Source organism: Theropithecus gelada, chromosome 16, assembly GCF_003255815.1.
Source record: "Theropithecus gelada isolate Dixy chromosome 16, Tgel_1.0, whole genome shotgun sequence".
Lineage (NCBI taxonomy): Eukaryota > Metazoa > Chordata > Mammalia > Primates > Cercopithecidae > Theropithecus > Theropithecus gelada.
Window position 1 is genome coordinate 29,080,619 of NC_037684.1, and position 24,200 is coordinate 29,104,818.

Here is a 24,200-nt window from a genome sequence, read left to right on the forward strand (position 1 = left end):
AAAACAACATGACAAGTTTGTTTTGCTTAGTACGTGTTAACACACAAATCAAGTGTTTCGTATTACTTCTAGTCTCAGCTTCCGGTTCCCTCTAACTTCTATCCCTGGCTTTTGTGCAGCTCTCTTTCCGTTTGGCCTCGTCTGATCACTAAACCAACAAGTGTAGGAATAAAGGGTAAAAATGTTAACCTCAGAGTTGCCGAATTCTATCTCTAGGATTCTATTGTTTTGTCTCCGTCAACCTCTCCTGAATACAGAACCTTGAATTTCCTTCTTTTAAGAGCCTTTTTGTGGCTGTTGCTGTCAACCTCTGTCATCTCCAGCTCTTCTCTAACTTCCTCATGCTTCCTGGCTTCAGTTGCAAATCCTGAGTTCTTTCCCTTCTTCCTACCGTGAGCTTATCAGCCCACTAGGATCTTTTTTTTCAGGGTCACAGGTGTCATATTTTGAACAAGTCAGTACTGTCTTAGAGTTAACATAATTGTAGTTCTTTACTGTGACCCCATTTGGAAAAAGACTTCTCTGATCCTTTTGGGAAAATATTTGGTGTGTTTCATTCATGCAACTAAAATAAATAAGATACTAAAAAATTGAGAAAGCAAAAGTCTTGACATTTTGTATATTAAGTGTTAACCCATTAAAAGTCAGGGATTTTGATTTTCGTGTTGTGTAGTGTACCAGTCCTGTTTCTCTATGTCATATTTGTAATGCAGGAACAAAGAAGAACAAAGAGAACATGCTTAGAAATGAATAGGCCAACATAGGCTCATAATACTTGGTGCTTTGGATTAGTCTCTCTCAACCTCACAAAACGATTTTACTAAACTCTAAATCTCCAGTCTTACCTAAGGCTTTCATGCTTTAGTTGATGTGATGATTCAACATTTTCTCCCTTCAAGTTTCTCAAAATCCCTTTGTGTCTTTGAGCTTTTAAAACTAATTCTGTCTAATGGCATTTAACAGAATAATCATGATGGACAATAGGTTTCTTAAGTCAGAGTTATGATTTGGGGGATAAATCAGTCGTTAACAAAGGGCTGTCTGCAGTCAGGTGTCTGGGCACATCCCACTTTTCATGGAAGGCTTTTGGTAGAAAAGGTGGAACTTTCTTAACTACAGAGCTTAACGTTGCCAAGTAATCTTTCTAGTTTCTCAGTTGGATTCTGTCAGGCCTAAAATGCTGTAATTCTCTGACTACCATCTCCAAAGCTCTGAGATAATTTTTTTCTCATATCCACTATGGTGATTAATGAAAGGGAGTAAGTGAACATTCTGTACAAATGGCTCACTAAATAATTGAATTTTCCAAAGGTAATAAGAGTATAACAGTTAGGGTCCCACAGGAGGTGAGAACCAAATGCTGTTTTTTCTATTGAATAAAATTTGTATGAAGAATTTTTAAGTTGTTCACTAGAGAACTGAAAGGATTGAAAGAGGACTCTAAAATATCACAAATGTGGAAACTGCAGAAAGTCCTGGTTTTCAAGGGAAGCTTTAAAGGCCTAGCTTTAAATGTAAGAGGCAAGGAATTAAACCTTAGAGAGGCGGATGTCCTGTAGAGCTGAAACTGTTGTTTTAAGAGAGGACTGGTTAGTCCTGGTGACCCTGGAAAGGAGACAATGAAGCTGGTTCTACAAGTGTTGAGAAAACTGCAAACTGAATTCGTGTGCTGCCATGGGCAGGATCTGCACCTGCTGGACTGAGAAGTGTGACTTGGGGCGATTATCCTGGGATCTGCTTAGCATACAGGAAGCCCCAAATGGAGCAGAAAGAAGGAACAAATCTCACCTTCCTCTTCCAGCTTTGCAGTTTTCCTCTGTCACCCCCTAGTGGAAAAGCCTAACAGAACAATGGGCAAAGTCACGCTGTGTTTTGCAGAGTACAGAAAGGAGGTCTTGGAGCCGAGAAATAGGAACGTAATGGCACAAAGGGGAACTTATTCTGAAGCCCACAGCTGCCCAAAGAGATATCCTTAGATCTACTGAATCGCCCAACACCAATCTTTACTTCCAATTCCTTAACTTCGTGGTCTCATCATGAATTTTGGGGTCAGAGTTGGGTTTGTATTTCTGTGTTTTACTTATGAACAAACTATTGAACTGCCTTTAGGTTTGATTTCCTCATCTACGAAGGTAAGGTAACAGTATCTATTTTACAGGATTGATGTAAGTACTCAATGAAATTAAGTTCATATGACACTTACTTAGCTTGGGATATAGCATACAGCAGTGGCCCCCAACCTTTTTGGCATGAGGGACCGGCTTCAAGAAAGACAATTTTTCCATGGACTGGGGAGGTCAGTAGGGTTGGTTCAGGATAAGTCAAGTGCATTACATTTATTGTGCACTTTATTTCTATTATTATTATAGTGTAACATAGAATGAGATAATTATACAACTCACCATCGTGTAGAATCGATGGGAGCCCTGAGCTTGTTTTCCTGCAACTAGATGGTCCCACCTGTGAGTGATAGGAGACAGTGACATATCATCAGGCATTAGAGTCTCATAAGGAGCCCACAGCCTAGATCCCTCACAGGCACAGTTCACAATAGGGTTTGTGCTTCTGTGAGAATCTAATCCCACTGCTGATCTGACAGGAGACAGAGCTCAGGCAGTAATGCTTCTGGTCGGTGGCTCACCTCCTGCTGTGCTGCCTGGTTCCTAACAGGCCACGGACTGGTACCAGTCCACTGCCCAGGGGTTGGGGACCCTTGCCTTAATAGATTGCTCCTATGCACATCCAGCCTTATAGTTTGGTGGGTGGATAACACCCAGTTAAGCACGAGAAGCTCAGGTTGCACAGTCATTCCATTTTTTCTAGTTCTTGCCCACTAGCAAGCTGGAAGTAGTTTATTAAAAGGACAGTAGTTATTTTCAGAGGAGGGCATGGATTTTCTCCAAAACCTTAGAAGTCTGACCTATAATTCTTCTATTGCTGCTTGCCAGAGGCTACATACAGTGAGCCTGTATTTTCCATAGACACTTCAAATACGGTTGGATGTGCTGGTTATAAGGCTCAAATGAAATAGCAGCTTGAATTGTAGCTGGGACTTTTCTGTTCTCTTTCTTTCTTTCTTTCTTTCTTTCTTTCTTTCTTTCTTTCTTTCTTTCTTTCTTTCTTTCTTTCTTTCTCTTTCCTTCTTTCTTTCCTTCTTTCTTTCCTTCTTTCTTTCCTTCTTTCTTTCCTTCTTTCTTTCCTTCTTTCTTTCCTTCTTTCTTTCCTTCTTTCTTTCCTTCCTTCTTTCCTTCTTTCCTTCTTTCCTTCCTTCTTTCTTTCCTTCTTTCTTTCCTTCTTTCTTTCTTTCTTTCTTTCTTTCTTTCTTTCTTTCTTTCTTTCTTTCTTTCTTTCTTTCTTTCTTTCTTTTTCTTTCTTTCCTTCCTTCCTTCCTTCCTTCCTTCCTTCCTTCCTTCCTTCCTTCCTTCCTTCCTTCCTTCCTTCTTTCTTTTCTATGGAGTCTTGCTCTGTCGCCCAGGCTGGAGTGCAGTGGCATGATCTGGGCTCATTGCTACCTCCGCCTACCAGGTTCAAGCAATTCTCCTGCCTCAGCCTCCCAAGTTGCTGGGATTATAGGTGCCCACCACCACACCCATAGCTGGGACTTTTTAGAGCCTTCTCTTGCTCTTGTCCCCCCTAAAACCTAGCAGCATTTTGAGTTATTCATTAAGTGGGTTGAAATAACACACTCAAATATGGTATATATTGACCCCCAAATACAAAAATGCCCACCAAGAGTTGTGCCTTTTTAGTTGAAGTTAGCTTAAAATACAGCAGTTTTTCTTTCACCTTGGAAAGGATATCTCAATATGTTCCAGATAGTTGGACTCCAGGAAACTTCACTGAGGTGATGAGCTTTTTAATTTTTGTAGAGTTTGTTTCTTGCCCTGGAGTTCATTAATGTTTTACCAAGTCCTCTAAGGTACTTGTCACTTCCTGCTCATCAAATGTAACCAGCATGATGTCATAGATGTAGTGGACTGCTATGATGTTGTGTGGAAAGTCAAGATGATTAATATCATGAGTATATTAGGACAGAGAGCAGGATAGTTGACATAGCCCTGAGGCAATGCTTGGAATGTTACTGTTGGCCATGCCAGGTCAAAGAAAAGTACTTCTGGTTGCCCTGATACAGAGAAAAATGCATTTTCATGTCAATAGGTGCATACCAGGTGCCAGGGGTTGTCTTAATTTGCTCCATTCAAGATACAACATTTGGGACATCTTCTCCGGTTGAGGTCACCACCTGAATTCATTTAAAATAATAATAATATATAATTGTTCTGTTATACTCCAGGGTTTATCTGCTTTGTCCATAGGATAAACAAGCTCAGTGGGGAGATGGTAGGTATCACAACCCAGCTTTTTCCAAGTCTCTGATAATGGAACCCATCTTCAAAATTTTCCCATCAATATAGTACTATTTTTTTATTTACCATTCTTGTGTCAAGGGAAACTCCTGGGGGCTTCAACTTGACCCCTTTTCCAAATAAGCCTTATTCCTCAGGCCAGTGTGCCAATGTGGGGATTCTGCCAGTTGTCAAACATGATAATTCCAATTATACTTTCACAAATTAGGTGATTATTCTGCAGGCCCACTGGGTCTACTGTGATTCAGATGTAGACCAAGATTCTAACTATCATCTGGCCACCAAAAGTCACCACTTTTTTTTTTGGAGGGCCAGTGGCATTTGGGTCTCTAGAAATTAGAGTCAACTTAGTGTCTAATAGTTCCTGTGATTGGCAGAATTTCAGCCTCCAAGGCCTCTGAGCCCTTGTCATGACCATGGCTATGTTTTGCTACATAACAAAAGGGACATTTCAAATGTAATTAAGGTTACTAATCAGTTGACTTCAAGATAGTGAGAGTATCCTGAATTATCCAGGTGCATCCAGTGTAACTATATGTGCCCTTAAAAGCAGAACATTTTCTTCCAGCTGTGAGCAGAAGAGGACATTGGAGAGGGAAGCGGGGGTAGGGTAGGAAATCAGAGAGATTCAAAGTATAACATGAACTTGACCTACCATTGCTGTTTTGAAGATGGAGGGGACTATATTAAAATGTGAGAAGGAAGGACTATATTAAAATGTGAGAAGGAAATGAATCCTGCCAACAAAACAATTCCTGGAAGAAAACTGAGCCTCAGATGAGAATCAGCTGATACTTTGGTTTTATTCCCGTAAGACCAAGAGCAAAGAATCTCACCATGCCCTGCTGTACTCCTGACCCACAAAATCTGTGAGATAATACATTTGTGTTGTTTTTGGTTGCCAATTTTGTGGTAATTTGTTAGAGGAGCAATTGGAAACTAATCCCCCGAAGATCTGAGTATAGTTATCAACCAACATTTTAATACGCCTCTCCTTAATTTCATTCCAAGGATACCATAATAAACTAACTACTGACAGATCCCTGTGGGTCAAAGCATTCTGGCTCCCACTATATCTCTATTTCTCTTTACAGTGAAGGTACAGTTGTCTCTCAGTGTACTGGGTGGGGAGGATTTTTTCCAGGTCTCCTGTATATACAAAATCTGCTCATACTCAAGTCTCACACTCAGCCCTGTGGAGTGTTTATGAAAAGTCAGCCTTCCATATATGCAAGTTTTGCATCTTGAGAATACTGTATCTCAATCAGTGTTTGGTTGAAAAAATTCTGTGTGTAAGTGGACCCATGCAATTCAAACAGGCCAACTGCACTTACTTTTACTTTGGTAGTCAAGTTTTGTGACTTAACTTCCACTGCTCTGAGATCCTATTATCTCTACTGAAATCAAAGAGAGAGAGTGTCTCCACCATCATACCTAGGCTACTGCAAGAGTCCCCTATGAATATAAAAGCCTTGGGTGAAGGCAGTTTTCTCTGGGACCTGTGGGAAGTTACTTGGCGATGCGTATGTGTGCAGTGTCATATGATAAATCTTCTCCAAAATTCCTATCTCCTTAAGTCTTTGATTCCTTTCCTTTACATTATGTCAAAAAAGTCCTGACACTTGAGCATCAGTAAACATAGACCATTATTGATTTCAAGTTTAAGCCAACAAACCGAATAATTCTTTGTACAACAATTTTACATCCAGAATCTTTAAGTGTAATCACATCATTTAGGCATTCCTTACACACAACTTCCCCAAGTGAGATTATTAGAGTGAGACCGTGTTATATTCCATCTTCTTTGCTTTACTACCCTAAAAATACACTTACACATATTCCTCAGGTTTCTGCTAATACATAATAATGCAATAATGCTTTTTAAAAATACACTTTATTTTCCAGAGTAGTTTTGGGTTCACAGCAAAATCAAGCAGGAGGCACACAGGTTTCCTATATACCCCCTGTTTTCACACCTGTGTAGCTTCCCCTATTATCAACATCCCCTGCTAGGGTGATACATTTTTTATAATTGATAAATCTACATTGACACATAATCACCTAGAGTCCAAGTTTTCATTTGGGTTCACTTTTGTTGTTCATTTTATGGGTTTAGATAAATACATAATTTGTACCCACCTTACAGTATCATACAGAATGGTTTCACTGCCCTCAAATCCTTTTTTGTTGTTCCTTTTCCACCCCTTTTACCCATAACCCCTGGCAACCACTCATTTTTTTTAGCCTTCATAGTTTTACCTTTTTCAGAATGTCATATACTTGGAGTCATACAGTATACAGCCTTTTCAAATTGGCTTCTTTCATTTAGTCATATGCATTTAAATCTCATCTATGTCTTTTCATGGCTTGATAACTCATTTCTTTTCAGTGCTAAATAATATTTCATTGTCTGGATGTACCACAGTTTATCCATTCTCCTACTGAAGGGCATCTTGGTTGTTTTCAAGTTTGGACAATTATGAATAAAGCTACTTTAAACATCCATAGGCAGGTTTCTGAGTGGACATATGTTTTCAACTTTTTAAGGTATATACCAAGTTGTATGCTTGCTGGATTATATGGTGAGAATATGTTTAGTTTTGTGAGAAACCACCAAACTGCCTTGCAAAGTGGCTGTACCATTTTCCATTCCCACCAGCAATGAATGAGAGTTCCTACTGCTCCATAATCTTGTCAGCATTTGGTGTTGTCAGTATTCTGGATTTTGGCCTATGGCATGTTTTTTCATGTATGAGCTATTTTTCCTGGATGATACATCATATTTGCCTTATGGAGCATCTGAAATTTGATCAGAAGTACAGGACTAGTAGGAAAAAGATATAGTTATGGTGGCTATTCAGGACGATAGGAATTCCATATAAGTACCTTTCCCAAGTGAGATTATTAGAGGATTTTCCAGCAGTGGACAGCTGTTCTCATCAGACTCAGGGGGGAAATCTATTTTTACTGGTCAAAGAAGCTCAGAATGACTTGGAGATTCAAGATCCTCAGCCCCCTTTGAGTTCAGATGGAAACCCTTATGCCAGGTTTCAATTCTAAAACTTCTTCCTTGTCAAACCCCTAACTTTCACATGACAGTCTTGTTGAAGCTGTGAATTCAACTTACCTTTCAATTGTGCAACTCACACAATTAAATTTAGTTAGTGTTTAATATGGGACAGTACCAGTCCTGTGGCTATAAGAAACAAGTGATTATTTTAGGGCTGCTGCTGAATCTTTTCTGGATCTCTGATTATGACTTGACATGAGATATTAAAGTCTTGAATTTGCCATTTTTCTTTCTGAAAGCACGCAGTACACTCAGAAGACATCCTCCACAACAATGCTTATAATCATCATGACTGTCTTAAGAGTCAAGAGCAGCAGCAACTTGGGCTCCCAAGCCACTTATTTCAATAGGTACTTTATTTAAACAACCAAAGTAATAATGGTGATGCTATTGCATGCGATGCATTTCATTTTTCATTGGCAAGGAGTTTAACACTGGGTTCAAGCTCAGGGACTTTGCCAAAGCAATCCCCAACTCCCATCTATGAAGGTCGATTTTCCAGGACCACTCCTGGTAACAACTTTTCTGTCAGTCAGCACCTAATGAGGAGACAAAATCCATGCCAATTATTTGAACATGGAAGTAGCAACTACAGGAAGCAGCTACTGACCCAAGGGTTGAAGGAACAAAGGAAGAGTTAGGAGTTTTTAAAATGTATACATTTAGAGGCTGGGTCCTGCAGAACTGACAGTCATATTTTTTCTTCACATATTCTGATGTCTCTGAACTAGGAGGATAGTCCCAGTGGATCTGACTCAGAACTCTGAGGACGGGGTGCTGGCTGGCTGGAGCAAGGCCTAACATGGAGAGCTGGAAAAGCAACAATGTGGCTTGCGGATTTCATCACTAACATCACAAAGCTGAGTATAGTAGGGAGGGTGTGGAGTTCTGAGACCGCAACTTAACCAGCAGCACAGAGTAACTTATTCTGAAGCCCACAGTCTCCGAAATAGCCGTCTTTAAATCTTATAAACTTTCCCACACTTTCCTTTATATCCATTTTCTTAATTTCATTCTCTCCATAAATTTTGGAGTCGGCAGAGTTGCATTCAGATTTCAGTTTTGTTTCTAAACTTATGAGCTATGTGACTGTAAGCAAGCTATTTAACTTCTTTTAGACTTACTTATCTATAAGCCAGGATCGCAATATCTATTTCACAGGATTGGTGTAGATGTTATGTGAAGCAAAGTTCGCATGATGTGTACTTGGCATATGCACAGCGTGTGGTACTAGCAAGGCCACGCTGGTTCACCTCCTTCCCCTTCAGATGTGTCTTCTCCATCACTCTTCCTCCTTTTCTTTCAGCCTCTCGTACCTAGCCTTTTTCACTGTGTCTTCTCTCTGTCTTTTCTCCTCTATTTTGTTCTCTTCTCCCCCTTTTCATTCTTGTCTCCATCCTTTAATACTCTAATTCATCTTGCTTCATCCCTTTCATTGTCCACCTACCCTTACATGGCTAATGATCCTCAATAAAAGAAAGGCTCCCACCTTTGCTTTGGACTTGGAAATGTGTGTCTTTTTACCATTACTTAACTGTTTAGTGCACCTTATATCTTCTTTGGTGTCATATATAGAAAATTGCCATTTTGAGAGCTTATTGCAATTTATTGCATAGTGTAATGGAGTGCAGTAGCACGATCTCAGCTCACTGAAACCTCTGCCTCTCAGGTTCAAGTGATTCTCCTGCCTCAGCCTCCCAGGTAGTTGGGACTACAGGCATACATCACCACGCCCAGTAATTTTTTTTTTTTTTTTTTGGTGTGTGTTTTTAGTAGAGACAGGGTTTCACCATGTTGCCCAGGCTGGTCTCAAACTCGTGAGCTCAGGTTATCCGCCCGCTTCAGGCTCCCAGATTGCTAGGATTACAGGTGTGTACCACTGCTCCTGGCCTCAAGTAGACATTCTTTTCTTTTTTTTTTCTTTTTTGAGACGGAGTCTTGCTCTGTCACCCAGGCTGGAGTGCAGTGGCGCGATCTTGGCTCACTGCAAGCTCTGCCTCCTGGGTTCACCTGCCATCCTCCTGCCTCAGCCTCCTGGGTAGCTGGGACTACAGGTGCCCACCACCACGCCTGGCAAATTTTTGTATTTTTAGTAAAGACGGGGTTTCACCGTGTTAGCCAGGATGGTCTCGATCTCCTGACCTCATGATCCACCTGCCTTGGCCTCCCAAAGTGCTGGGATTACAGGTGTGAGCCACCGCGCCCAGCCTCGAGTAGACATTCTTGAATTATAAGCAGTTAAACCAGGTGATGTACAAGTGAAAACAAATACAATGGTTTCTTTGCCTAGTATATACTATTTATTAAGAAATGACAGAAGACATTGTATTACAGATATAACTGAAATATCCAGCAGGCAAGATCATTATGATCCAAAAATCAAGGGATGGATCAGATGTTAAAATGTAGAAAGTCCAGCCTACTTCTTAGAAGCTGAATGTTGGGTAATGAGCTTCCATTCTCTCTGGTGACACTTGAGGAATGTCACCTGGCTATAATTTGGTGTCTTTGATGTTGCAAAAACTTTTAGGTAAACAAGATAAATATGGATTATAAAGCATAGAAACATTAGACTTGTGGATAGCTCTCGTGGATAAATTCCACAACATGTCAGTAATTTTTAATCCTGCAGAAATATCAGAAATAGTATATCCCAAGCAAACTGATGATCAGCAGGTGACTTTGTAGCATTTCTGTGTCCGCAGTGAAGAGTCAAGGTATTCACTGTAGAATGGAATCAGATAGAATTGTGAACTCTTATACTTAGTAGTCTCCATCACAGACAATGCAAAGTCCGAGAACTTGTTAGTGGTCCAGGGGTGGTCAAGGGATGAACAGTTCAGAGATACTGTGACGTAGGCAATTGAAAATAAGCAAACTGGCTTTCAGCAAATGGGCTCACAGCAGCAGACTGGGCGGCAGCAGGACTGTCCACAGTAGGACGGGCGGCAGCAGGAGGCCTCGGCGTGGTGCAGCTGGCAGCAGGATGGGGGTGTGCAGCTCACCACGCAGCAGGGGGGCAGGTAGGTGCCCTCCACACGGCAGTCTGGGCGGCACCACCTGATACGGGTGCTCACGGATCCACTGCTGCCCTCTTGGCCATAGCCGATGCCACCACCAATGCCATAGCTGGTTCCGCAGGAGCTGGTCTGGCAGCAGCTTGGCTGGCAGCAGCTGGTCTCACAGCAGCTTGGCTGGCAGCAGCTGGAGCCACAGGTCCCACTGGTTGAGAAGCTGGGAAACCCACAGAAGCTGGTCTGGCAGCAGCTTGGCTGGCAGCAGCTGGTCTCACAGCAGCGTGGCTGGCAGGAGCTGGTCTCACAGCAGCTTGGCTGGCAGCAGCTGGAGCCGCAGGTCCCACTGGTAGAGCAGCTGGGAAATCCACAGAAGCTGGTCTGACAGCAGGCCATGGTGTCAGGAGTTGGTCTGAAGTTTGGGTTGCTTGGAGGAGTTTCTGAGTTTTGGTGATGGCTGCCACACTGGGCCTTTTATAAGCCTTGGCCAGCTACTGTTTACATAATTCCTGAAGTCTCTTCCTTATTTGTGTTTGATAATTTGTCTCTGAATGATAATTGGCCTCTCCCTGAGTTATTTGTTGAACCTTCTGGGAGCCTTTGAAAGTTGATTGTATTTGGTCTGCAATTAAGCTTCTTTACCATGGTCAAGTAGTCATTGGCATTAATTAGGAATATGATCCCTAACTCCCCATGTTTCTTAAAATTTTCTCATGGTCGAGGAATAATTGACTGATGCTTCACCTTTAAGGATTGTCAATATTATTCAGTGTTGACCCTTACAACTGGGTGATTGGGTCTCACATGACAGTTTAATTCCCTCCAATTTTAACTGCGGCTCCTTCTCTGCCTTCCTTATCTTCCCTTTGAGTGTGAAGCAAGACTATATTCAGCTGGCCAGAAAGGGATGCTTTCTTGGGCCAGGGAGATTTGCATTAATTGCTATTCATAACATTTTTCCATCACTGATTATGTGCCTAAATGGTTCTGAGTACTTTGTATGTATCAACTTGCTGAATTTTGACAGCAATCTGTGGACTAGGTATCACTGCCACTCCCATCAACCATGTGAGAAAACTGAGCCACAACAGATTGAAGTAACTTACCCAAGTTCACACTAGTATCTAGTGAATCTGAAATTTGAATCCACACCCTCTGATTCCAGACTAAACTCTTTAAACACTATAGTCAATTCTTTCTCTCTTTCTCTCTCCCTTCCTTCCTTCCTTCTTCCTTCTTCTTCCTTTTCTCTTTCTTTCTTTCTTTCTTTCTTTCTTTCTTTCTTTCTTTCTTTCTTTCTTTCTTTCTTTCTTTCTTTCCCTTTCTTCTTTTTTTATGTAAGCAGTCGTTCGAAGGAAAATCCAAGTGTGAAAGCAAGATGTAAAAATGTGCTTCCTTTCTTATAGACTTTTTTGAGAGTAAAAGGAAGGAAGGGGGAACTTAGGGTAAGTAATAACACTATTTACTAGAGCCATTCCTAGAGATTTTATTTAGTTATTAACAGCATAATAAGCACACTTCAAGAAAATCTTAAGTGCTAAAAAAGTTAACCTCCTTGACTTGTGACTCTGTCTCATCTTTTATCTTAGGATATTCTATAGATTTAGATTTTTTGACTGCATAAAATTATACTTTTAACATATTAATACTGGAGTATGTGATTTACTACAGTGTGTTAGATCTGCTGTATGCAGTTTCTTATAGATATTAGAGACTAATCTAGTGAACTGGAAAGTTTATATAATTTGAATGAGGCAACTGATGATGGTGAACATAAACGTTTTGTTTAGATGCAATAAAAGGTGATAAGGCCTCCATGGAATATGAGCTCATTGCAGAGAAATGCAAGTTACAGTGCTACTCTTGGGTTTTGAACCAGAACACCAAATGGTAGTTCCGCTTCTCTAGAAATGACAGCTTTGAGTTTACATCATAACTCTTTCTGAGTCAGAATTAAGTCATTTTCAAATTCCACATCAAATTTGGTTTAAAAGATGTGATTCTTTGTGAATTCCTTGCTTCTTCTTAAGCAAAGCTATATCACAGAATCTTTGATTAGCTAGTATTTTTTTATGTTGGATGTTTGAAATATGTGGATGTGTCATGACAAGAATCTCAGGAGCTATTTAATTCAGATCTAAACTTAGCAGAATCTTTGATACTAAACAGATGTGTCTCCTTTTGCAAAAGGCTCAGATATCTGAGGACTTGAAATACATTATTGATAAGAGCACTGGAGACAGTGGCGTTGCATATCGGTTCTCCCTTTCTGGGCTTTTCTACTGTGGCACCATTTTCAACATCTTCCTCAGTGCAAAATTTAAGGTATAACACTTACTTGAGAATTTGACTCTTGTGCCACAGAATGAAGACTAATCTGAACATTCCCTTACCTCCTCTAAGTAAATTAAGGAAATGAAATTTGTATTATTTCACTTTACATAATATCCTCCAAGTTTAGATATGTTGTAATATGTGACCGAATTTCCTTCTTTTTACAGACTCAGTAGTATTCCGTTGTGTGTATATACCACATTTCTTATTCCTGTGCTTATTCCCTCTGGTTTTCATTACTTCATTTAAGTGATGGGTTCCAGACCATTCCAGTACCATAAGAAGAAAGAATATGTTTGTCTATTATTCTTGAACATTGGACTTTGGCTTAACACAGATACTAATGTTTGAAATTATTTTCACTTAAGATATCATGGTTCTGATTTTTAGTTACAAGTTCTGGGGATTCTTCCAATTTCTTCATCTCCATTTTACTAGTTCTCTAATTCAGTTGTGACTGCCTTACTTAGATTCTCAAGAAATAAAGCATGGTTGATGTACCAGTCAAATGAATACAGCATTCCTACGTAGGGCTTCTGTGCTTCTGCTCTGGGCTTCCAGCCTAGTAATCTAGACCGGATAACACATAAACTTCAAGGACCTCGTCTTACCCCCAACTTTTATCTTAAGCCAAGTCACAAGATCTATCTCTTCCCTCCTGAATGCCAACCAGGCTTTTTGGGGTGCTGCTGAGCCAAAGTCCTTTTAATTAAAAGGTACATCTAACCTAAACCCTCTCAGCGACAACAGAGCTCTAAATGAGGGGAATAAAATGTGGACCACATTGCAGGGCCATTGTGTATAGATGTACAGGTCGTGCCCTGATGTGGGGCTCTGTGGCTCTGTCTACTCAGAGGAAGGAGCATATTATTTCTTACATCAAGCTGGAGGCTCGACAAGCTGTACACCCCTCTGTCTGTATCTTCCCCAAAGTGGTACCTTTTCCTAATTCCTGTAAAGTTCTGCTAGCAGAGGTCCTGTTCTTTTGATTTTTTAAAATTGAGGTGAAATTCACATAACCTACAATTAACCATTTTAAAGTGTGTAACTGAATGACGTATAGTATGTTCATAATGTTGTGCAACATCGTCTCTCTCTAGTTTCAAAAACTTTTCCATCATCCCAGAGGAACGCCCCCATGACCTTTAAGCAATCACTTCCCACACCCCTCTATCCCCAGTCACTGGCTCACCACTTTGATTTAACGATGAAAGATTTTATCCCTTGGAATGAAAGCCTCACTATGTGTCTTTTATTTAATACTTGCTTCATCTAGAACTCTCTCTGAAAATTAGAATAAGAATGGTGATAGTATACAGCCAACATCACATTCATTTAAATCTATCCTTGCAGTGAACATTTATTTTCTGCTTCACAATACATAAGAAGTATGTACAGATATTATAAAAACATCAGTTTATACTCCCTTTCACCATTTTTCGAAGTATATTTTGAGGAGTATTGGTGTTACAGGGTGTTAACAGGTAATATAAAAATAGAGTTTTCTGGCTAAGTTAGTTTGGGAGTGATGGTTATAGAGTTTCCTTCCTTCCTTCCTTCCTTCCTTCCTTCCTTCCTTCCTTCCTTCCTTCCTTCCTTCCTTCCTTCTTTCTTTTTCTTTCTTTCTTTCTTTCTTTCTTTCTTTCTTTCTTTCTTTCTTTCTTTCTTTCTTTCTTTCTTTCTTTCTTTCTTTCTCTTTGTCTCTTTCCTCTCTCTTTCTCTTTCTTTCTTTTCTTTTCTTTCTCTCTTTCTCTTTCTTCCTTCCTTCCTTTCTTTCTTTCTCTTTGCCTCTTTCCTCTCTCTTTCTCTTTCTTTCTTTTCTTTTCTTTCTCTCTCTCTCTTTCTCTTTCTTCCTTCCTTCCTTTCTTTCTTTCTTTTTTTCTTTCTTTCTTTCTTTCTCTCTCTCTTTCTTTCTTTCTTTCTCTCTCTTTCTTTCTTTCTCTCTCTCTTTCTTTCTTTCTTTCTTTCTCCTTCCTTCCCTCCTTCCTTCCTTCCCTCCCTCCTTCCTTCCTTCCTTCCTTCCTTCCTTCCCCTTCCTTCCTTCCTTCCTTCCTTCCTTCCTTCCTTCCTTCCTTCCTTCCTTCCTTCCTTCCTTCCTTTCTTTCTTTCTTTCTTTCTTTCTTTCTTTCTTTCTTTCTTTCTTTCTTTCTTTCTTTCTTTCTTTCTTTCGAGACAGACTCTCACTCTGTCACCCAGGCTGTAGTGTAGTGGCACAATCTTGTTTCACTGCAACCTCTACCTCCTGGATTCAAGTGATTCTCCTGCTTCAGGCTGTGAGACCACAGGTGCCCACCACGACGCCTGGCTAATTTTTGTAGTTTTAGTAGAGACGGGGTTTTGCCATGTTTGCCATGCTGGTCTCGAACTTGTGACCTCAGGTCATCCACCTGCCTCAGCCTCTGAAAGTGCTGGGATGATAGGTGTGAGCCACTGAGCCCGGCCACTGGTTATAGAGCTTTCTTTATTGCAGGGTATCTCAGTCTGTTTAATATTCCAATGTGGCTTTATAAACCTGCAAGATGGTGATAATGCATACGACATTATTTAACCACTGTATATTTTTTCCTCTTTGGGCATCTGAAGCGATTACTGGTCAATGTGTCGCCTGTTTAGGAAATTATCTACTCTCTTATGCCTGGAAGGGATGTTGTTGGTAATGACTCAGTTCTTCCATTTTCCAAATTAGAAATAGGTACCCAGTCAAGCGAAGGGATTTGCTCAAGGATTCATGGATAGCTAGTTACAAAGCTGGGACTAGAACTCAGGAGTCTGTATTTGCTTTTTGTTCTTCCTTTTCTAGAAGGAAAAAAAACCACACTCAAATGTTCTTTCTGTTTTCTCACTCAACAACAATCAACATAGAAGATTTCTTTTTTTTTTTCTTTTCTTTCTTTCTTTCTTTCTTTTTTTTTGAGACAGAGTTTTGCTCTGTTGCCCAGTCTGGAGTGCAGTGGCGCGATCTCGGCTCACTGCAAGCTCCACCCCACGGGTTCACGCCATTCTCCTGCCTCAGCCTCCTGAGTAGCTGGGACTACAGGCGCCCGCCGCCACGCCCTATCACCAGGTAAATAGCATTAGAATGGAATTGGAGTGGAGAACACGCAGCTGGTATCTGCTGCATCATTTATTTCCTTGCTTATTGATGGGGAGAAATTTGGCCTATGGCCTAATGTGTTCTCCAATTCCATTCTAATGCTGTTTACCTGCCGATAGCGTCAGGTTTTACAGGGTGAGGGCTCAGTCCCGTAAGACTGCCCCCTACTTCCAGTGCCAAGCACACAAGCTCCAGGTTGCTTTGCCTGTGCTTCCGACCGACCAGCCGTAAGTTGGGAATTCCACGACCCCCTCCTTAAGTTTGATGAGTGTGCTAGAGCGGCTCCCAGGACTCAGGGAAACATTTAGTTTATTGGTTTATGATAAAGACCATTACAAAAGGTACAGAAGAAGAGAGGCATAGGGTAAGGTGTGGGGGAAGGGGTATGAGGAGCTTTCATAACCTCTCTGGAAACAGCACATTCCAGGAACCTCCACACATTCAGCTCTCCGGAAGCTCCTCAAATTCCGTGGGTTTTTTTTTTTTTTTTTTTTTTTTGACATTTTATGGAGACTTCAGTGGATGGGCATGATGGACAACCATTAGAAACGTGATTGGACAAAAAGAGTATGATGTAATGTTAGTAGAGTGAGTGGTGAAACCCGGTAAGGCCTGTCTGTTCAGATCCTTCTTGGTCACTCTGTGCAGCCTTCCTTCCTCCAGGGCACGGGGCAGAACCTCTTCTGAAATGGGGATCTTATGACCTACAAGCAGACAAGGAAGGTAGGAGAATATCTTGACGGCCAGTGCCAAGAACAGTGGGGGAAGATTCTTGCCTTGAGGAGTAAAAGGAGCAGGTGAAAAGAGGGCAGGAGAAGGGCAGAGAGAGAGAGAGCAAAAGCGTCTAAAGTGCCCTAACATCATAAAAAGGGCTATGGGAGTTATGAGCCTAGGACCTTGAATAAAATGTGTATGTTTGTTATGTGCTATTACTCTATAATCTTGTGTTTGTATTCTTTCACAATTTTTATTGTGTTTTTATGTATCATAGATGATAGAAATAATTGTACACAACCTCATATATGAATGAATGAATGGACAAATGAATAGATTTGACAGAACCTCAAGAAGCTGAATAACATGAAATTCCTTTTTATAAAATCAGTCTATTGGAATACCTAGCCCACCACTTAGCACATGTGAGAACCTTAGGAAACAGTTCCTAAATGCTGTCATGTTCCTTTAATCATATGTCTTAGCTGCAAAATATTGGACCATTTAATGGTAAAACAAAAGAAAATTACTTTTGAAGATCATCATTAAAAGCAGAAATACAGAAAAACCATAGTGCCATGTCATGTTGATATTTTGAAAAATCCCAGTACCCCAATATCTGTAACAAATTCCAAAGCAAAGAAAGTTCTAATGACTTCATCATTGAAAACCTTTATTAAATTTAAGTCCCAATAATTGTTGAAATATTTCAGATGATATTTATAGTAAAATATTATCTAACTCTTTTCACATTGTAGGACTTTGGCTGACATCCAGGTCTAGGAAAAAATTTTGGTCTTCCATTGTAAATGAATTTACATCCTAGAGAATTTATGTGGCTGTGTGATGAGAGGTTGCAAGCCCAGTTATAGGTACTGGAGTTCAGAAGATTGTTAGGATTCTAATTTGGCTAGTTTTAAAGTGCCATCTTATCAGGATTCCCAACAGAAGGAGGTTTTCAACAAGTGGGCTCACAGGAGTAGCAGCAGCAGACTGGGCGGCAGCAGGACTGTCCACAGTAGGACGGGCGGCAGCAGGAGGCCTCAGCGTGGTGCAGCTGGCAGCAGGATGGGGGTGTGCAGCTCACCACACAGCAGGGGGGCAGGTAGGTGCCCTCCACGCGGCAGTCTGGTCGGCACCGCCTGATACGGGTGCTCACAGCTCCACTGCTGCCTTCCTGGCCATAGCTGATGCCACCACCAATGCCATAGCTGGTTCCGCAGGAGCTGGTCTGGCAGCAGCTTGGCTGGCAGCAGCTGGTCTCACAGCAGCTTGGCTGGCAGCAGCCAGTTTCACAGCAGCTTGGCTGGCAGCAGCTGGAGCCACAAGTCCCACTGGTTGAGAAGCTGGGAAACCCACAGAAGCTGGTCTGGCAGCAGCTTGGCTGGCAGCAGCTTGGCTGGCAGCAGCTGGTCTCACAGCAGCGTGGCTGGCAGGAGCTGGTTTCACAGCAGCTTGGCTGGCAGCAGCTGGAGCCGCAGGTCCCACTGGTGGAGCAGCTGGGAAATCCACAGAAGCTGGTCTGACAGCAGGCCATGGTGTCAGGAGTTGGTCTGAAGTTTGGGTTGCTTGGAGGAGTTTCTGAGTTGTGGCTGCCTATTCCACCTCGGGCTTTTTATAAGTCTTGACCAATTCCTCTATCTGTGGCGAGCAACATTTTTATCTTGTTACTCTTTAAACCAGCCTTTCTAGGGCCCTCTGATGGTTCAAATGCTGAATTGTTTTAAATATATCTTGAAATTGATTTTTCCTTATTGCTCAGCTAATACTCACCAAATGTGTTTGTCCTTGGTAAAAATGTTAACATTTTGTTTTCAAACAATGGTGTAATTTCTGCTTGAGCTTCAGCTTCAGTTTTGCACTTGTGGGCATATCATCTGACAAGGTGACTCTCACCCATAAGATGATGTGATTTTGGGGATTGTATTCACCAAACCTCAAGTCTCCAGAAAAGAATTATGAATCATGACTGTCCTTATGTAAGACTGCTTTATATTTTTTAGACTAGTAAGATTATACTCTCTCTATATAATCTTATTAGCCAGATAGAAATTCTGATAAACTCTACATTCTTAGAAATTCATATATTTTTCACTGAAATGAAATCTTTCCAATTTCTGTGATATCTCCTGAACTTCACATTCATATCTGAGGAAACATTGATCACTCAGGAGGATATATAAAACAAAACCTGTTCAATTCCAATGTCTCTTAAAAGAAAGGCTAAAATTCATATTCAGTAATTAGAAAAAGATTGCAAAATATTTTCATGAAATTTACACTTCTCTATGAAAGACAAAAATCACCAGTATATGGATTATCTGGCATATAATTTCTCAAAGGCAGAATTTATTTTTAATTTATGTCATTTCACATTACTAAACTGTGTGTCCTGTGAAAAGATATTAGACCAAAGAGCATGACAACTGAATTTAGGAAGGGAAATCAATCAAAGAAAAAGCAAGAGTTAGAAAATACTTTTTTCTGCTTTATAAGGCAGGTTAGAAAATGGGTGACCAAATATAGTTCAAGAGGTGTAGTATAATAAATGCAAAGAGATTAAGATAAATTTCGACAAAATAAAAGTTAAAACAATTCCTGGCCATTGCTAGAAGAAAGAATGTGATTTTCTACTGGGAGTTTAGGGTTACATAACATACATGAAAAAAGTCTGGACAAAAACATATTATTTCTACTTGGGGTAGGTTTATTTCTCCCTTCCCATCATGAATAGAAACACGTAGTTAGCATTTTATGAGGTGGTGGTGTTTGTACAGGAATAGGGTTATATTACAATGTGATTCATGCCAGCATCAGTAAAGATGTTCATGTCATATGGTAACTATGACTGTAGGTATGACATTGAAAATGGTTATATGTAATCACTGAACGTTGGAGATCAAAAATGTGTAAATTATCTTGTTCCACCACTTAATTTTATAGGTGTAGAAACTGACATCATTCTTATTATAAATAGCACATATTTATTAACTTCTACTATGCCCAGAGCACTAAAGGCTTATACAGAAAGCAGGACCCCATCTGTTTGTTTCATATCTTGCTCTAGTATAAAAATCAGTGTAGTAGTAACAGGAGGGATTAATCAAGGAAAAGAGTGGAGTAAAGAACTGTTTAGCCTCAAAGTTCTAAATGGGAACATTGGTGGTGTGGTATGGAGCACTTTTCATTTTCACTTAACATTAGTTGGTGTTAGAATACTCTTGAGTCTTGGAGAGGTTAAGCGACTTGTTTCCATTCCCACAGTACACAACTAGAAGAGCTGGGTATAAAACTCCTATCACTCATTCCTAGACCAGTTCTTTTTATTTTATACCATGCTACTTTTCAGAATCAATTAATGTTAGTAAAGCTCTTTGTATTTGTCTTTTTTCCTTAAAAAAGGTATTTTGTAATAGCTCAAGAATATAAATATTAGATGGTAGACAGATGACACTATGGACTAGCAATTTTAAATACACAATAAATAAGTATAAATATGTTAAAGTTCTTTTAAGTATCTGGACCAGAGACTTTTTTAAAAAAATTATTATTATACTTTAAGTTCTAGGGTACATGTGCACAACATGCAGGTTTGTTACATATGTATACATGTGCCATGTTGGTGTGCTGCACCCATTAACTCGTCATTTACATTAGGTATATCTCCTAGTGCTATCCCTCCCCCCTCCCCCCTCCCCACAATAGGCCCCGGTATGGACCAGAGACTTATAATTGGAATAAATCACATTTGCTTCCTAGTCGTTTTTTGTTTCCCACATTCAACTAAGTTAATAAACTTTCTGGGTTTCTACATCTGCCATATTCATTGTGTCTTCTTTATTCCATGGGTATTATCTTAGTTGAGCTCTTATTGTACGTTGCTTGGACCAGGGCAATATCTTCCTGATTAGTTTCTGTATAGTTCTGTGCAACTTATTTCTCTGGCCTTTGACCTCTGTCTTTATAAGGTGCTATCATGAGAATTGTCCCAATGCCCAGCTCTTGTTATGCCATTTTCCTGCCCCAAAGCTTTCAACAGCTCCTTACTGCTTATTGCATTAAGGGTGTACTCCCTTGTCTAGTATTCAAAGCATACAAATTTTCCAAATCTTTCTTTCACTATCACTCTCTATATATCCAGTGCCCCCAGCCAAACTGTACTCTGAACAATGCTATGGTTCCCCTCCCTCCATACCTTTGCTCATACTATTTCTATTGCTACGAATGCCATCCCTCTGATCTGGGTAGCACAATCTGAACCCATATAAAATGTTAGCTTCTCTTTTCAATCTTTCTTTTTTTCCCCAACCAATAGTGACTTCTGTGTTGACACCACACAGTGTTGTACTTTTATTTTTTCATATTCTACTTTTTAGATGAATTATAGGTGAATATGACTCATGTCCCTAGAAGCTTTTTGAAGAGGGGAACATTTTTAATTCAATTTTAATTTCTATTTTATACCATGTAGCCTGTGACTTGCATATGGTAGGCAAACAGTGCATTTAGACCCTATTTGTCAACGTATTTAAAAACAACCCAAAATGGATTAAATACTTAAATATAAGACCGCAAATAATAAAACTACTAGAAGAAAACATACAGGAAGCATTTTATGGCACTGGTCCGGGCAATGGTTTTTTTCTTGGGGGGATAAGACCTCAAAGGCACAGGCAACAAAAGTGAAAGTAGACAAATGGGATTATATAAAAGTAAAAACCTTCTGCACAGCAAAGGAAATAATCAAATCAACAGAGTGAAGAGACAACCTAGAGAATGGGAGAAAATATTTTCAAACTATGCATCTGACCAGGGGTTAATATCCAGAATATATAAGGAACTTGAACAACTCAACAGTGAATAACGATAATAAATCCAATTAAAAATAGGTAAAAGACCTGAATAGATATTTCACAAAAGAAAACACACAAATGGCCAACACATATATGAAGAAGTGCTCAGTATCACTAATCATGAAATGCAGATCAAAACTGCAATGCGATACCATATCACCCCAATTAGAATGGCTATTATCAAAAATAGAAAAAAGTAACAAATCCTGGTGTGGATGTGGTAAAAGGGGAGCTCATACAAGGTTGGAGGGAATGTAAAGTAGCATAGCCATTATGGAAAACAGTATGGAGGGTCCCCCAAAAATAGAACTACCATATGATCCAGCAATCCCATTACTGAGTATATGTCCAAAGGAAATGAAATCAGTATGTTGAGGAGATATCTGCACTTCCATGTTTGTTGCAGCACTATTCACAGCAGCCAACATATGAAAACAATCTAAGTGTCCATCAATGGATGAATGGATAGAGAAAATATGACACACACTCTCACACACACACAATGAAAACTATCAGCCATAAAAACAATGAAATACTGTCATGTGCAACAACATGGATGAACCTGGAGGACATTATGGTAAGTGAAATTAACCAGGCACAGGAAGACAAACAGCACATTCTCTCACTCCTATGTGAAATCTAAAGAAGTTAATCTCATAGAAGTAGAGAGTAGAATACTGGCTACCAGAGGCTGGGGAGAGTGAGAGGAGGGGAGGATAAGCAGAGATTGGTCAACAGGTACAAAGTTACAGATAGATAGGAGGGTTAAGTGTTGGTATTCTAATGTACAGTAGGATGACTATGGTTAGTAATATTGTATCGTATATTTCAAAATAGCTAACAGAGAAGATTTTAAATGCTCTTACCATGAAGAAATGATAAATGTATGAGGTGATGAATATGCTAAACACCCTGACTTGATTATTACAAAATGTATACATGTATGGAAACATCACACTGCACCCCATAAACATGTACAATTATGTGTCAGTTTTTAAATTAAAAGTTAATTTAATACAAAACATTAGAATGAGTAAATAAAACCAAAGTTTTTGCAAGACCAAAGAACAGATATTTATTAGAAAATAAACATGCCACAAAATCTTAGATAGGAAGAAGGAAATTGCTTCCTTTACAAAGACTTCAGAAGGGCCCAGGTCTTAATGATGAGCCAGGTTCTCAGTTCCCAGCTTGGTTGATGTGGGGTCTTGCGGGCTCAGGGCAGGAGGTTTGTTAAAGTAGAGAAACGGGAGTGTGACTTTTTCAGAAGGTGAGTTGCATGTTCCGGGCAGTCAGTGCCCTGCTCAGCAGGAGAAGGTCCTGCAGGTGGTGCTGCAAGGCGTCGGCTGGCCGCAGGGGGGCCGGCAGCAGGGGGACTGCACAGACACAGGCTGGCAGCAGGTGGTGGCCCAGCAGCAGGGCCTGCAGACCACAGCCGTGCACGACGTGGGGCAGCAGGTGATGGGGCGGCAGCAGCCTTCCTGCAGGGAGCAGGGGTCGCAGCACACCGGGCGGCGGCAGGGCTCGCAGATGGGGCGCGTGCAGCGGGGCACGCAGGTCACGGGGCGGCACACGGTGGTCTGGTAGGTCACGGGGCGGCAACAGCAGGGGTCGCGGTAGCAGCAGGGCTGGCAGCAGCCTCCTCCGTAGCTCAGGGAGGAGAAGGTGGAGCCGCAGCAGGAGCCGGTCATGGTGGTGTCTGAGGCTGGTGTGGGGTGGGCTGTTGAGAGGAGCTGGATGTTCTCAGGTGTGAATATCCTCCTCCCGCTCTGGGCCCTTTATATACCCTGGCCTGGTGTTGATGACCCCTCGACACGTGATCATTTTCTTGTGCATCTTCTGGCCAATTAAATGAAGATTTAGCATTGACTAATGGTATTTTGGTCACTCTTCACCTCATAACATATTCATGTACATACACCACAAATATTCACTCATTTTCTTGTGTTGTTTATCCTTACCAAATTTAGACATTGGATTCACTTCTGATTAATTTTCCTTTGAAATATTCCTAACCCATAAGAGAGAAAAGAATGTGTTTTCTAAACTATTTAGTGTCTAATCACTCTGCCCTTTGGCGCTAAAATTAGCATGTTATTCCTTGTCTTCAAAGGCTCCCATCACCAGCACCCAAGCAGTGACTTGCCTTATTAATGCACATGGGCATGATGGTAGCAGGTTAATAGCATCATCCTAGTGCAGACCTGTAGTCATCTGCTTCACAGATAGCTCCTTCCATGACTCACTTAAAGACAGGCTTGTGGTTTTTCATGTCAGCAGGGACCACACGAAATGCGGATCCCTGCCCACTGGTGTGGTCACTCTCCCCTGACTAGGACCTGGGCTTTCCTGCCTTGGTTTTGATGTGTCATCATTCACCTGGAATGCCCTCCTCATCCTTCCAATCCAAACTCAACTTCTACCTTGACTGTAAAACCGTCTTCAAGGATCCATTGCAATTATTATCTTTGTAATTTATTTGGAATTAGTCATTGCATCTGTAGAGTCTGGGAAGGGATTGTGGAGAATACGTAGGCCTATGCCCTCACTCTACAGCTGAGGTCCTGAGAATGTACCAAGGTCACACAACGAGGTCTCTATATGAGGTCTGAAGTCCAGGTCTCCTCAATCTTGAGTAAGTAGCCTCTACTATGAGTTTTATGCTCATTGGGTTCAGTAAACCATGGTCTTTAGACAGGAAAGAAAACATATATTAAATTAGAAGCCCAGACTTCAAGCCACTATGCAATATAT

General features: G+C 40.7%; 3 protein-coding genes across 3 annotated transcripts; all 3 read right to left on the minus strand.

Annotated features, from left to right (window-relative positions):
- Positions 1-9,714: 9,714 nt before the first annotated feature.
- LOC112609847 (keratin-associated protein 1-1) lies at positions 9,715-10,907 on the minus strand. Its single transcript, XM_025363007.1, has one exon. It carries the CDS (start codon positions 10,845-10,847, stop codon positions 10,323-10,325), a length of 525 nt encoding a protein of 174 aa, XP_025218792.1. The 5' UTR covers positions 10,848-10,907; the 3' UTR covers positions 9,715-10,322.
- Positions 10,908-17,551: 6,644 nt separating this feature from the next.
- LOC112610307 (keratin-associated protein 1-3-like) lies at positions 17,552-18,130 on the minus strand. Its single transcript, XM_025363702.1, has one exon. The coding sequence runs from the start codon at positions 18,128-18,130 to the stop codon at positions 17,552-17,554; it is 579 nt and encodes a 192-aa protein (XP_025219487.1).
- A 4,619-nt stretch (positions 18,131-22,749) lies between these two features.
- LOC112609467 (keratin-associated protein 2-1) lies at positions 22,750-23,195 on the minus strand. Its single transcript, XM_025362263.1, has one exon. It carries the CDS (start codon positions 23,135-23,137, stop codon positions 22,751-22,753), a length of 387 nt encoding a protein of 128 aa, XP_025218048.1. The 5' UTR covers positions 23,138-23,195; the 3' UTR covers position 22,750.
- Between the last annotated feature and the right edge of the window lie 1,005 nt (positions 23,196-24,200).